The sequence below is a fragment of the Dreissena polymorpha genome, chromosome 15 (genome assembly GCF_020536995.1).
Source record: "Dreissena polymorpha isolate Duluth1 chromosome 15, UMN_Dpol_1.0, whole genome shotgun sequence".
NCBI lineage: Eukaryota > Metazoa > Mollusca > Bivalvia > Myida > Dreissenidae > Dreissena > Dreissena polymorpha.
The window spans coordinates 24,492,671-24,509,016 of record NC_068369.1 but is presented as its reverse complement, the minus strand read 5'-3'; the positions used below and the strand labels follow the sequence as shown (position 1 = coordinate 24,509,016).

The window sequence follows — 16,346 nt, the reverse complement described above, 5'->3', positions numbered from 1 at the left end:
CATTTAAAAAGATGTTTATTTGTAGCTATGATTCTCTGGATGTATTTATATTGAAAGTTTCTCAGTGTCCTATCAGTAGTTGCTTTATATGGCATGACAAATATTTGTTTCCAATTAAATTCTTTTTCTCCAAGAAGGTTTTGCCATTTAATATGAGCTTTTGAGATTTCTGGAGGGTTTTTAATTTGAGGTGTGTAAAATATTTTGTTCGTTTTCTTTTGTTTTGCAATTATGTTTTCTACAAATGTTTTTTGAGTTCATGGTGTGTTATTTGTATTGGTTACAGCTTTAATATATATGGGTATACTTTTGATCAGTGTGTAGTACTTCAGCACCCGATTGTATAAACGCTGGTTAAAGTTACCGCTCAGTAACATTCAAACCTTGGTAAGTTTGCGGTTATTCAGGTATAGTAACCTTCAAGGTAACTCGATTGTATAAACACGATATACCGGAAAGTAACCTAACCGGGCAAAGTGGAATTTAACCACCGTTAACTTTAACCAAAACATTCCCACAATGCATATTCTAATGACGTAATTTTCGCGCGAAGTGTCACGCTTATAAACAGCGACATGTATTTTTTTATCAAATTAATTTACAAATGAATTCACAATAAAATAAAGTGTAAATTTTAACTATGAGTTCATCAAAATGACCAGGGACAAATTGATAATGATGTCGGGATTTGCATCATTTAGCGGAATTCCTGGTGCTTCAAAACTGCAAGAGAGTGCTTACAAAGACGTCTATTCTTCTAGTTGTTCTAGATGTAACATAAAAATTATACATGGTCATCGTAACATGCTAGACTATTCTTCTAATTTGGCTTATGTTTACAATAAACTTACTTACTTTCTTGTTCAATAAGGGAATTTACCATAGACAAATAAAACATTGTTAAAGTTTAAATATATCTTTGTATGTAGAAATCTGCAAATGCAACTGAGTTCACCAACGGCTATTATTTGTGTCGTGTTCTGAGAAAACTGGGCATAATGCATGTGTGTAAAGTGTCGTCCCAGATTAGCTTGTTAAGTTTGCACAGGCTAATCAGGGACAACACTTTCCGCCAAAAATTGATTTTTGCTAAGAAGGGACTTTATTTTAACAAAACATGTCATAAAAGCGGAAAGTGTCGTCCCTGATTAGCCTGTGCAAACTGCACAGGCTAATATGGGACGACACTTTAAGCACATCCATTATGCCCATTTTTCTCAGAACATGACACATTTGATAAACTGCTCTGGTTCATTTTAACAGCAGTAATGTACATAGAGTACATGATGTAGCGTGTGACGAAGAAGAAAGTTTATTGAGTTCTCATTTGAATATAATGATATGATGGCATAAGGGTCTTTATTAAACTATGCTAAAATAATTATCAAAGACCCTAGATGCAAACTCATCAATTATTGAATTAAATTGATTATTTATGGATTTTAAAGGATTATTAAAGGTAAGATACTAGTTAGAACGTGTTTTGTTTTTTGTTTGTACTTTTGTTGTTCCCTGTTCTCAGAGAAATGATACTAACATGGGCGCCATTGATGCATCGGATCACACACGGCATACCCATAACAGAATATAAGAAACACGTTCTGTGCGTCCTTAAATTCGTCTTCCGAAGTTGGAAATTGTATTGCCCTGTAAATTAAGTCAAATAAAGTGTCAGTCGCTGCAATTTATTGTTTACTCGTCGAAATTGTGAAGGTTGTCGATGGTTAGCTTTTATAATGTCGCGCGCTGCGGCCATTTTGTGTAAGTAACCTCTCGGTAACTTGTACTTACCCACCTAGGGAAGCAGGGTATGTTTTAACTGGGTTTTAACCGATCGGTATAACTAACCAAATTTTATTCAAACGCTTACCGACCAGTAACCAACATGTTACCGACTTTTAACCGCCAGTATGTGGTTAACCGCCGGTTTAACTGTTTATACAATCGGGTGCAGGAAGTTATTTGTAGGTATTCCGAATATGTAGCATAAGTTATCAAAAGTATAGAAGTTGTTTATTCTGTTGTCGTACAATTGATCTACATATTTTATGTTTCGTTCGAACCAATGTTTATAGAAAAACGTTTTATTGTTAGTAGTTATATCTTTATTGTTCCACAGAATGATTTTACTGTTTATTTTGGTTTCTAAATTATGAGTAACTTTACACCATGCAATAGAAAATTTGATGGAAATATGTTTTTGGTTGAAATTTCATCTAAGATATTATTGTCGATATTACATTAAAAAAGTAAGGAGTCACCATATGTTTTAAGAATTTTCCTGTAGAATAATTTCCATTTATTCGTATTGGTATTATCTAAATATCTTTTAACCCAACTGCATTTGATTGCATTCAGGAAAGAATCTTAGTCTGATACCTCCATATTCTACTGATTGAATTAATTGTGTTCGCTTGATTTTATTAGGTTTTCCATCCCGTATGAAATTAAATATTTCTGATTTTATATCTACAATAATATCATTTGGTGGATTTGGGAGAACTGTTAGTGTATAAATTACTTTAGGGAGTGCAAACGTTTTCAGCACTGTGTTTTTTCCAATAAGTGTAAGTTTACGATGCTGCCATGATTTTAAATGTTTTTTGAATTTTTGTAATTTAGGCAGTATGTTTTTTTAGTATTGTTTCATTTTCATTGTTTGTAAAGGTTATTCCTAGCATTATTGCTTCATCTGATGTCCAGTTGAATTTCATTTCTTTTTTAAGATGAATATTACTTGGTTTAAATTTGCCTACTCGTAGCACAGTGCATTTACTTTTGTTTAGTTTAAGACCAAAAAGGGTTAGCGATTCTATAAGATTATTGAATGAGTCACTACTGTCATTTGAAAAATAAGTTGCATCGTCAGCAAATAGGGACTGTTTAATTTCTTCGTCAGGTTCTAGTGATGTTCCTTTTATATGTTTATTTGATTGTATATAGTGTGATAGATACTCAATGCATATATTAAATAGCGAGGATGAAAGTGGACATCCTTGTCTTACACCTCGTTCGATCTTAAAACTGTTTGAGAAAAAGCCATTTTTAATTATTACACGGGTAATATCGGTATAAAATAGTTTAACCCATTTAATTAGAATTTCACCAAAATTCATATTTTCTAAGCAAGAGAACATAAACGAATGGTCTAGTGAAAAGAAAGCTTTTTCGAAGTCTGCAAAGAAAACGAGGCCAGAATTGTTTGGTTGGTTGAAATAATTTATGCATTCTTGTATCAGACGTACGTTTTCACCAATGTAACGTTCTTTAATGAAACAAGATAGAGATCTCGAAATGATTGATGGTAATATTTTTTTAATTCTGTTTGATATACTTTTAGTTGCAATTTTATAGTCATTGTTCAGTATACTAATTGGGCGCCAGTTTGATAAGGATTCTAGGTTTTCAAGGTTTTTTCCAGGTTTTGGAATGAGTGATATTATACCTTGTTTTTTTAGCGTAGTTAAGTTTTCGCTATTAAATGAATAGTTAAGTGAATGAATTAAATGTATTTTCATATCATTCCAGAATATTTTATAAAATTTGATTGTGATACCATCAGATCCTGGACTTTTGTTATTTTGCATTTCTTTTGGTGCTTATCCACATTCGTATTCATTAAGTAATGGGTCGCACAGCGTTAAAAACTTCAATATAGTACAAAAGGTCTTTAATTAAATTTATTTTTCTAAGGGACTACACACGTCAAAATACGTATAAATGTGGTTAATGGTTAAGCCATGGTCTTGAACTACTCTGTGTCTGATCTCTGAGTGTCTGCAATTGAACCATTCAAATTTGAAGCCAAATGTTCATCTTGGGACAGTTCTGGGATGTTAGGGGGACAGTTCTATGATGTTTGGCAACCAATCCAAAGGTTCTGATTCCCACAGATATTGACGTGGCACCTTTGTAAAGCCTTTTGCAAGGCTTTTTAATGTTTAAAATATTAACCACTAACAGAACCTGCATGAAGAGTTGTTCCTAAAGTATGCAGTATGAAGTAATGCCTATCTTTGAATAAAAGGTGCCGATTCCATGGAATTGATGCTGCAGTCTCCAATAAAATTCTTGTCAGCAGTTGGACATTTTTTAACTATAAATTGTCTGTTTATATATATTTTTTTAGTGACACATTAAGCTTTATTTGAATGCTTATCCTTTTGCATGTCAAGGGTTAACGAGTAAAAATGCTCACACATTTTTTTATCACATTCAAGACATACTGTAACTACTTTAAGTTTTCAAACACTAAATGTTTAGCCTACCATGTTTTTAGCCAAAATAATTTTTTTGTGACTCTAAATTTTTGGGACATACAAGTTTTTACCCATAATTAACCACTTACATAGGTATTTTGATGTATTTGTGGTCCCTTAGAAAATTTTAATTTAATTTCTTACTAGATTCAAGTTTTAAAGGCTTCATTTCCAACACTTATATACTGATGAGCAGCAAACAGCTTGAAACCTGAACAGAGTTACTCACAGGCTGTTCTGGTTTGATACTGTTTGTTTTGCTAGAATTCTAGTGCGCTTATGTGATGACACTTGATCATAGTTTTTTACAACAGGATTAAGGTCATAAAACCTGGCAGATGAATGCCTGAGGGCAATTGACCATAACAATACCCAAAAGGTTAAAGTGAAACAAAAAAGTAATTTATACTATGAGGGGTGGTATATTACAAGTACATGTTATAATTGGTTAAATCAATACACTTCAACACCGTTATTTCGAACACCGATAATCCGAAGTCACTGTTATTTCGAAGTATTTTTCTGGTCCCGATTTTGATTCTTGTTTGTTTAATGTAAATTTTCATTGTTAATCCGAACTTCGTTAAACCGAAGAAATCGTTAATTCGAAGTGATTCTGTCGGTCCCAACACTATAATTCGCACCTAATTATCAATCTTTAATCCGTAGTCAAAACTGCAAAATACTGAGCGTAATTTCACACCTTTGTCGTGGCGCGTCAAAAGCCGATAATAACACCTTTGTCGTCTGCGCGAACGCCGGTGTTCAGAGAGACATCGCGTATTATTAAAAAAAAGGTTAATTTATTTCCGAAAATGTATGCATATGTATGAATGTCTGATAATTTGTGCTATTCGTTTTATTTTATATGTTCTGTAATTAGAGAAAAATATAAACAAGAAAAAGAATCGTTTTATTCCCCCGTTTGTTACGAGTAGAAATATATTGCTATCTGACTAGTTTACATTTTTAAGTAAGCGTGTAACTGAACCATGCGAATTCCACAACGTTTTATTTTTAAGGAATCAAAGAAGTCTTCTGTCAAATGTTTATTTCGTATTATCGTTAATCCGAAGTTTTTTTAACGGTCCCCACGACTTCGAAATAACGGTGTTGAAGTGTATATGCTATTATCATTGCATACTACTATCAGATTGTCAATTGATTGTTTTCAGAGTATTCTACATTTTCGAAAACCTGTTTTGTATACCTGAGATTTCCTTGTTGTATCAGATGCAGGCTTGCAATTGGTGTGCTGTTTTGTTCTTCTCCATAATTCTTTGTTTGTGATATTGTCTGGCAGCAGATCTTTAGGATGTTCCTGGTGGTGATGATGGCTCACCACGATTCTTCCCCATAGATGTATATTTACTTCACAATGGTATTGAAGAGCCTGACCTTGGAAGTGATGCAAATTGCCCATGATCCCCAGATGTTTTTAACATATTGGAAGGCTGATGGTGCTTTACAAATGCAGGTTCTGACAGCTGCATCCATTCCTTCCTGATTATGAAGGATGCTTCTGATTAAGTTGAAACTGTCCACCTACTACAGCACCTCGCCTTGGACTGTGATGGTATTGAGCACCTTGCTCTTCTCTCTGTTGATGGTCTTGAACACCTTGCTCTTCTCTCTGTTGATGGTCTTGAGCACCTTGCTCTCCTCTCTGTTGATGGTATTGAGCACCTTGCTTTCCTCTCTGTTGATGGTCTTGAGCACCTTGCTCCTCTCTCTGTTGATGGTCTTGAGCACCTTGCTCTTCTCTCTGTTGATGGTCTTGAGCACCTTGCTCTTTCTGTTGATAGTCTTGAGCACCTTGCTCTTCTTTCTGTTGATAGTCTTGAGCACCTTGCACTTCTCTCTGTTGATGGTCTTGAGCACCTTGCTCTTCTCTCTGTTTATGGTCTTGAGCACCTTGCTCTTCTCTCTGTTGATGGTCTTGAGCACCTTGCTCTTCTCTCTGTTGATGGTCTTGAGCACCTTGCTCTTCTTTCTGTTGATGGTCTTGAGCACCTTGCTCTTCTCTCTGTTGATGGTCTTGAGCACCTTGCTATTCTCTCTGTTGATGGTCTTGAGCACCTTGCTATTCTCTCTGTTGATGGTCTTGAGCACCTTGCTCTTCTCTGTGTTGATGGTCTTGAGCACCTTGCTCTTCTCTCTGTTGATGGTCTTGAACACCTTGCTCTTCTCTCTGTTGATGGTCTTGAGCACCTTGCTATTCTCTCTGTTGATGGTCTTGAGCACCTTGCACTTCTCTCTGTTGATGGTTTTGAGCACCTTGCTCCTCTCTCTGTTGATGGTCTTGAGCACCTTGCTCTTCTCTCTGTTGATGGTCTTGAGCACCTTGCTCTTCTCTCTGTTGATGGCCTTGAGCACCTTGCTCTTCTCTCTGTTGATGGTATTGAGCACCATGCTCTTCTCTCTGTTGATGGTCTTGAGCAATTTGCTCTTCTCTCTGTTGATGGTGAGGGCCAGTAGCTGAGTTGTCCGCTACCATGTTGGTCATTTTCTGTATCTGTTGTTTGGTATGCTAGAAAAGAACCAGAATGTCGTTAAACTGTTTTGCTTCTGGTCAGTCAAAGTCTTCATGACCAAATATGCACAGGAAAGAATAAGCACCTGACTCTGGTTTTCACTCTTAATGTGTCTGTAAGCTGTTTGCCATGAACAATTCTGCAGGTCATCTATTCAACAGACTTCCTGATGATGTTGGTGATCTTTCCTGGCACTCTGTAGTGTCTCAGTATTCTCCAGAAGGACTTCCCGTCAACGCTGTTGAACTCCTTTTGCAGTTGACGTAAATGGGCGTATTCCTCTTCAGGAATTATATCAGGATGATGGGTAGGGTTTGGATCTGATCCGTGCTAGATCTCCATTTTCAGTAGTTGGCATGTTGTTCGCAGAGATGCAAGTCTACTGAGTCTGTCATTTTGTTCAGTAGGGTGTGATTAGACACCTTTACTGGGAAGGACCTCCCATGTGTGACATAAGCTTTTGTAGAAATTTATTAATGTTACTTAAGCTAATACTTACAATGTTATGGATTACAATCAAATATAAATATAATAATATATTTTTATATAGCCTGTACATTTTAGGGGGGGGGGGGGGGGTGGCATGCTTGATGTTACCCCCCTGCCTGGATCTGCTAGTGAACATAACATAATGTTGCTGTTATTGACAGTTGAATTTTTTTTTATTTTTTTTTCAGACGATGATGGGGATGGAAGGCAGGATGAGGATTGTGTTAAAACAACGCCAAGTAAGTCTTGTGTTTCACTTTGTTTGTGCTAAGCATTGCACATATTTTAGGTTGAACAATAGATGCTCTGTAATCTGCTCATTGTCATCTATCAAATCTTTAATTTGGTTTTGAGTTTTTATATACATGTCATGATGATTAACTTTTATAATCATTTTGTAAATGCTGAAGAACCACATAGAATGGGACAAACATAAAAATGCATCAGTAAAGTTAAAGTGAGATTTTGATGTCTTTGTGATAAAAATGTCACAGGTGGTAAATGTTCATTCAGGTGAGTTTGTTACCGGTATTTTTATGCCCCCCTTTGAAGAAGAGGGGGTATATTGTTTTGCACATGTGGGTATGTCGGTCAGTCCGTTGGTCCATCTGTCCACCAGATGGTTTCCAAATGATAACGCAAGAACGCTTAGGCCTAGGATCATTAAACTTCATAGGTACATTGATCATGACTCGCAGATGACCCCTAAAGATTTTGAAGTCACTAGGTCAAAGGTCAAGGTCACGGTGACCTGAAATAGTAAAATGGTTTCCAGATGATAACTCAAGAACGCTTATGCCTAGGATCATGAAACTTCATAGGTACATTGATCATGACTCCCAGATGACCCCTATTTATTTTTAGGTCACTTGGTCAAAGGTCAAGGTCATGGTGACCTGAAATAGTAAAATGGTTTCCGGATGATAACTCAAGAACGCTTATGCCTAGGATCATGAAACTTCATAGGTTCATTGATTATGATTCGCAGATGACCCTTATTGATTTTTAGTTCACTAGGTCAAAGGTCAAGGTCACGGTGACCCGAAATAGTAAAATGGTTTCCGGATGATAACTCAAGAATGCTTTTGGCTAGGATCATGAAACTTCATAGGAACATTGATCATGGCTCGCAGATGACCCTATTGATTTTCAGGTCACTAGGTCAAAGGTCAAGGTCATTTGAAAAAACAGTTATGAGCTATTGTCATCACCTTGGCGTTGGTGTCCGGTTAAGTTTTGTGTTTAGGTCCACTTTTCTCAAAAAGTATCAAAGCTATTGCATTCAAACTTGGTACACTTACTTACTATCATGAGGGGACTGGGCAGGCAATGTAAGATAACTCTGGCGTGCATTTTGACAGAATGATGTGCCCTTTTTATACTTAGAAAATTGAAAATTTGGTTAAGAAAAAAGTATACTTTTTGCGCTTGGGAATATAGCCGAATTTCGGCTATAACATCGGGCCAAAAAAAACACCTGCCTAGGATGATGAAACTTCATAGGTACATTGATCATGACTGGCAGATGATCCCTATTGATTTTCAGGTCACTAGGTCAAAGGTCAAGGTCACAGTGACTCGAAACAGTAAAATGGTTTCCGGGTGATAACTCAAGAATACTATAGGATCATGAAACTTCAAAGGTACATTTATCATGACTTGCAGATGACCCCTCTTTATTTTCAGGTCACTAGGTCAAAGGTCAAGGTCACAGTGACAAAAAAACGTATTCAAACAATGGCTGCCACTACAACTGACAGCCCATATGGGGGGCATGCATGTTTTACACACAGCCCTTGTTACTTAATGAATTTTGACCATGACTATTCTATTACACAGTGTCATGTGTATAAATTTGGTAGTGGAAAATGATGCCCAAATCCCCCAACAATCTGATTTTTAAGTTATTTTAAAGAAAATCTGTGTATATAAATTATAAATTCTTATAAACAAAAAAGTATGTTTAGTAAGAGTCTACGCCCATGGTGTTATTTTTCACCTGGATAAAAAGTGTCCTTTTATTTTTATACGCCCTTAAAAAAAACGGGACGTATTATAGTTTCACCCTTGGCGGGCGGCATCCACAGCAGTGTCTGCTCTCAAATTCAAATAGTTTTCATCCGATCTTCACCAAACTTGGTCAGAAGTTATGTCTAGACAATATGTAGGTCAAGTTCGAATATGGGTCATGCTGGGTCAAAAACTAGGTCACAAGACGTTCACTTAGTGCATTTCAAGCATTTAGCATGGTGTCCGCTCTGTAATTGAAGTAGTTTTCATTCGATCTTCCCCTATTTTGGTCAGAAGTTGTGTCTGGATGATATGTAGGTCAAGTTCAAATATGGGTCATGCCGGGTCAAAAACGAGGTCACAAGGTTACTTAGTGCATTTCAAGCATTAAGCATGGTGTCCACTCTCTAATTGAAGTAGTTTTCATCCGATCTTCACCTAATTGGTCAGAAGTTGTGTCTAGATGATATGTAGGTCAAGTTCAAATATGGGTCATGCTGGGTCAAAAACGAGGTCATGATGTCACTTAGTGCATTTCAAGCATATTGCATGGTGTCCGCTCTCTAATTGAAGTAGTTTTCATCTGATCTTCACCGAATTTAGTCAGATGTTACGTCTTAATGATATTTAGGTCAAGTTCAAATATGGGTCATGCCGGGTCAATAATTAGGTCTCGAGGTCACTAAGTGCATTTCAAGCATTGAGCATGGTGTCCAAAACCTTCGAACGTGCGTATCTTGTGACAGTTTGGCACTCTTGTTTAAATCGGTGACAACAAGTTGGAAAAATGTCATTTTGACAATCTGTGAACAAGTCCTATCAAGAAATTCATGTAGATGAAAATTAATTACTTTAAAAACAAAAACTTAAAATTTTTATATTGTTTCAAAACAAATACAAAAGATAAAAAAAAAAGATATTTGTATTTCAAATATCTGCAACTGCAAAAATATGGTCAAACAAAAGTCGTTATGGGTCCATTTCTTTACATAAATGGTTTGACCATGAAATTACCCTGTTCCCTTTAATTGGAATTGACTGATATGGAAATTTCTAAAACATCGTTAGATGATCGTTTTATGTGCAAATGTTATGATTATGAAGTTTCCTTGGTCCAGAAATAAACCTGTAAAACAAGATAGTTTGCCCTTTAAATGTGACAACAACAACAAAATCATGGAATGTTTTTATTTTAGTTTATTTATGTTACTTACTGAAATTGTACAACTCTTGAAGAAAGTAATACGAATTCCTAGTTCAATTATGTTGTAAAGGACACAAATTTTCCCAGTTTTTCCAGTGCCAGAACCACTCTCAAACTGGTGAGGAAAAAACGCTTTATGACCACATTATTCCATAGCATGTAGACACTGTTTGTTGACAGACAAATTCACTTATAAAAAGTTACTGAATGGAAAGATTGTAGGCCTAAGCCCTTACATCCTATTTTGGATCATTTAATTATTGTTCCATTAGGCCACGACTTTTTTTTTTATTGGTTTACAAAAATTATTTTGAAAATGGTCCATCGGGCGGTCGAAAAAAAAAAAAAAAAAAAAAAAAAAACATCATTGGAAAAAAAAGTTAATGCTAATAACATCAGAACAAAGACAACATATCTTTTATAACCTTAACACAGAGACAAAAAATCAAATTATGCAATGAAACACATCTATATCTTCAAATGAAATGAGTCACCTAAAAGCACCTTTTGTAACATCAGGCAATTTTAAACACTCCATTAAATGACATGCGTTCTTCTCCCATTAAAACGAAAAACTGCGCTTCATTTCCGTAATTCGATGCGCACCATTACGCAATGCGATGCCCGTTGCATAAATCTTATATAAGATAAACTACTCATACACAAAGTTTGTGTTTGCTCTTATTGGACTTATGACATCGTCCATGAAAAAAAAATCGAGGTAGATCGATCCCCGCGTCGTCGCGGTAATGTTTGTTAAAGTTGTTGTTGTCGTGAAAACTCGTTGATTTACAACGCAACACGTCTTTTTTAAACTGACGCGAATTAATACAATCATATTTGTCAACTTGGCTTTTGCTTTATTTTGATAATTTAAGGTAGTGCACCTCTAATGATTTCCCGCGATTTCTTCGAAGGTTGAAGAGCCTACTATTAGGTGCCGTAGCCTAGTGGTTAAGGCGATAGACTAGAAATCTTTTGGGATATTCCCGCGCAGGTTCGAATCCTGCCGACGACGTATACTTTTTTGCGACGCGTTTGATTTATTTTCTAACGTAATTTGATTTAATATGGCATATAAGCTATATTTATTGTTAAATATGTTGCAATTTTTATGCACATTTTTCAATTATTAAAATTAAAACAACGTTATGGCGAAATTGGGTGATTTACTGTTGAAAATACGAACCATGCATGTTGCATTTTTATTTTTATTTCAAAAAGTAAACGGTAAATCTGTCTAGTTCTTGGTATTTTTGCTGTATATAGTGTTTCTATAAAAACTAAGTTTAAAATATGACTTAAATGATACTATTTTGAATTTTATGACACTTTGTTTTTAACCGACCCAATTTTTACTTGGCTGAAATCACTTACATTTCATGGTGCTCTTCCATAGATAAAAATTTGTAAAAAATAAATGTCTGTAAAAGAATACTTATTTCATCTTGTTTAAACTTTAAACACCTTTACAGCATCTGTACACACCAACTGCATGCCCATATTTGGAAATTTGAATGAATTATGGAACTTTTATATACCCCAGGGGTGAAAATAAACTGGACAAAAGCCGAGCGTGGGGGTGGTTTTGAAAAAATCGGTATATTTTTTTAAAAAGCATGGAAAGCCTACCTACAAATTTGCATGTAGTTCAGTGAAATGATGCTGATTAAGAAAATAATTAATTAGATTATATTTGGATATGTGCCCATTAGAGGTGCACTACCTTAATCCAAAGTTTAATGTTAGCAAGTGTTTTTACTGGAATTGTAAACAAGGAGCCAGTTAAAGTCTTCTGAAAATGTGCAGTCTGTGTGAATTGACAGTTTGACGTCATCAAAGGAAAGCCGCTTGCTGTCTGAAGCAATAAAGAGACAAATTTCGCGCCGACAAAATTGGCTTCCTTTGTCTAGCAATCAACATGCCGAACCAATCGTGCGTTTGTTTCTCAATTGCAATCCTCCAATTTAATAATAGCACGTGCATAGCTCCGCCTTCGAATCTTTTGCAGAGAACGGAGGCGGAGTTTAACGGTTAATTGAGCTAGTATTTTTAATACGCAAGTTGAGTTCCGATTTGCCGAAATTTCTCGGCCCTAAGCATTAAAACGACAAATACATTTATCAATGATTTTCCGAGATATACCGATTTGTTCCGATTTCCAAACTTTCTGTACAGTTCCTATAAACTATGGCGGACGTGTGTACAAAATTCCTAAACACATATATCGTAAATAATGGCAGTGTTTTATTGGATTATTTATACTAATTATCAAATTGCAAGGTAATACTTTTTTATCTACTATAATATCGGGTATGTTTAATATAATAAACATGTTAAACAATATAGTTGCGTCACAGACTCGGAAATAAATTTTGATGCGGTCGACATTTTACTGACGCTGATTTTCCTATTGTCTGTAATTAAATAAATTTTGAGAAGTGCCCATAAAAGGACTGGTACATACTGTGTCACATTGAAAAATATCCCGATCTCTGTAATATATGTGAACCAATCGTTGATTGTACTTACTTGATTTTATTCGCAACCGTACTCAAACCGGATCGTTTTTTTTTTTTCTCGTTTCGCTCGTTTTTTAGTGCAGTCGGGAATAAAATATATAAAAAAAAGACGATTTTCCGATTTTATTTTTTTTCCCATTTTCCAAAAATTAGGGTCAGCGGTTTTGTAAACCAAGAAATATAAAAGTCGTGGCCTTAATTTTGAATGCGCCTCCTTTCATTTTGAGTGCATTGAGCATTGTACATCTTTTTCGGCATTTTACATTTTATAAAAAAAAAAAAATGAAATTAACATAGAAATTTCATGGAAGTAACATTTTCTTGGTCTGAAGTCATTATATAAATATTTGAGTTAGCTTTCTCAAACAGCAAATGGTTCTTTGCCAAATGCAGAGGGATATAGTTTTGGCTTAGTCAGCTTGTCACAAACTTGTTCAGAGAAATGGTCCATGGTGATACATGTACTGGTGCATTCAATAGACTTAAATACCACAAACTTGTTCAGAGAAATGGTCCATGGTGATACATGTACTGGTGCATTCAATAGACTTAAATGCCACAAACTTTTTCAGAGAAATGGTCCATGGTGATACATGTACTGGTGCATTCAATAGACTTAAATACCACAAACTTGTTCAGAGAAATGGTCCATGGTGATACATGTACTGGTGCATTCAATAGACTTAAATGCCACAAACTTGTTCAGAGAAATGGTCCATGGTGATACATGTACTGGTGCATTCAACACACTTAAATACCACAAATTAATTGAAAACAACTTAAACTATTAATATGTTGAATTGAATAAGGCTTATATTCATAAAACTGTTTAAGTTTGTTTTTTTTATTATTTTTTGACAAATTGAAACCAAAAATAGAATTGATTTAACAAGTTTGTATGAAAAGGTTGTGTTATTCTAACATTCAAACTGAACATTTTACCACATGCTGGCTAATTTGTCAATTAATAATATTTTTGTCAGGACTTTTTTTTCTCTGAACAACTTGTGTCTACGGGTAGGAAAATAATGTGGTGGTATTATAAAATAACCATTGTCAAAATTCATATATTCCACAATACAACACTTGCCTCACCTAAAATTCACCACATGTTTAATACAAGAATGCAAATATCTTTACTACATAGACATCAAAATATTGCGTAACCCGTACTGATGCTTCGTGTACATTCACCCCCTTGACATTGACATGGTAAGAATCAATTGTTATAAGGAATATGGTATGTAAATTTATCATAGTGTATTTATATATCAATATACCAGGTAATGTATGTAGATAAGTATAGACCATAAATAAAAGAGCTGTCAATTTTAGGGATTATGGTCGGCATCTTAACTCTCACTGTATCTGGTTTTTATTTTAATTGGTTATCTTTTGATGGTAATGCTTTATTTGTTAACCTGAATTAAAAAAAATATTTTAGGAAATAAATCAGTTATAAAATAATTTTATTGTAAAATAGACAACTAATATGGGATTTTATTTACAACTTTGGGTCAGCTTCAGCTCTTAATTTTCCGGTCCACTGTTTTGTCTGATGAAATTAATATCAAGCATGACTCAAAATTTGTACAACCACCTGTGACCTATAATGTTGCAACATAAGTGGACCAAAAGTTAACATTGTACACACATCTTTAATGGGGACTGCCTGGTTCAAGTTGTTTTGTGTGACCTTTTTTTAGTCGATGGATTTTGGGGCACTTGGGCTGCCTGGAGCACTTCCTGTTCAGTAACATGTGGAGATGGAGTAGTCACCCGTAAGAGGAAGTGCGATGCTCCAGTACCAAAGTTTGGTGGCAAAAATTGCACTGGATTAGACTTTGAAAATAAAGCATGCTACAGTGGTCAACTTTGTTCATGTAAGTAAGATTATGTATGGTACCCACGGTGATCACATACTTAACCTGCGCTGAATAAATGTTTTCCCACACTAATTACATACTCTACCCACATTGACTACATACTTTACCCACGGTGATAACATACTTTACCCACAGTGACTACATACTGTACCCATGGTGATAACATACTTTACCCACAATGACTACATACTTTACCCACGGTGATGACATACTCTACCCACAGTGACTACATACTTTATCCACGGTGATAACATACTCTACCCACAGTGACTACATACTTTACCTACAGTGATAACATACTTAACCTACAGTGACTACATACTTTACCCACGGTGATAACATACTCTACCCACAGTGACTTCATACTTTTTCCACGGTGATAACATACTCTACCCACAGTGACTACATACTTTATCCACAGTGATAACATACTCTACCCACAATGACTACATACTTTATCCACGGTGATAACATACTTTACTCACTGTGATAACATACTTTATCCACGGTAAAGGTCTTTTAATTCAATACTGCACAAAAAGTAGCAAATCATATGCCTGGTATGGCTTGTGAGTATAAAAGACTTATCCCAGATTGTGCTAGACTTTAGAAAAAACACACAAATCCATAAGGACTAATTTTATGCACCAATGGTTGTTTCATTCAAAGTATAATGGTTGATAAAGTATTGTGCTAAAAGGAATTGAAATGTGAGGTAGTATTAAAGATTGAAATTGGTATATCACTTGTTTTCCAAAGTATTTTAATTATGAATTATAGTTTTTTTGAAAGCATTATAGTTATAACAACATAAGAATATTGCCATTATAGTTTGCTTTTGCAAGCGTTCTTGGTACATCGGTAACATATTAATAAATCTTTGTTATACTTCAAAAGTGTTTATGTTTCTGCAACTGTCATAATACGTTTATTATCTCCATGATGTTTCTGATGGACTTTCTGCTCTATTTGCAGTGGATGCAGCAAACTTCTGTGCCTCAAACGCTAAAGGAATAGCCCCAAATCCCCTCAACTGTGCCCAGTACATAGACTGCAGTCGAAATGGGCCCTACAACCAAACCCACTTGTTTGAATGTCCATACCCTGACCTGTTCAATGCCAATACTCTTCAGTGTGACAACTTTGAGAATGTTCATTGCGACAAAAGGATGGAACCTATGGATCCTTGTATGACTTTCACTTATATTATAGCCTTCATTCAGGAAGTAAAGTAGCCTTGATAAAATTCTGTTAAAATCGCCCTCTTTCTGTCCATGAATACAAAAATACCATGTGGAATTCACTTATCTTGTTTGTTGAATGAATAATTCATTTTGTTTAAATTTTGTTTAAAGTATGATTAAAAATACCTAATGCTGTTAACATGCATATGAACAGTTTTAGTAATGTTGTTAAAAATGTATCCATAGTTGTAAATATTA

General features: G+C 35.2%; 1 protein-coding gene across 5 annotated transcripts in view; it reads left to right on the top strand.

The window, feature by feature from the left end:
- Positions 1 to 16,346, top strand: part of LOC127859481 (uncharacterized) — a 152,076-nt gene that overhangs the window by 9,200 nt on the left and 126,530 nt on the right. For all 5 annotated transcript variants that reach the window (XM_052396930.1, XM_052396934.1, XM_052396931.1 and 2 more), the window contains exons 5-7: positions 7,471 to 7,521; positions 14,725 to 14,901; positions 15,880 to 16,092. In XM_052396930.1, coding sequence (XP_052252890.1) covers positions 7,471 to 7,521; positions 14,725 to 14,901; positions 15,880 to 16,092 — 441 coding nt within the window. The remainder of the gene's footprint in view (positions 1 to 7,470; positions 7,522 to 14,724; positions 14,902 to 15,879; positions 16,093 to 16,346) is intronic.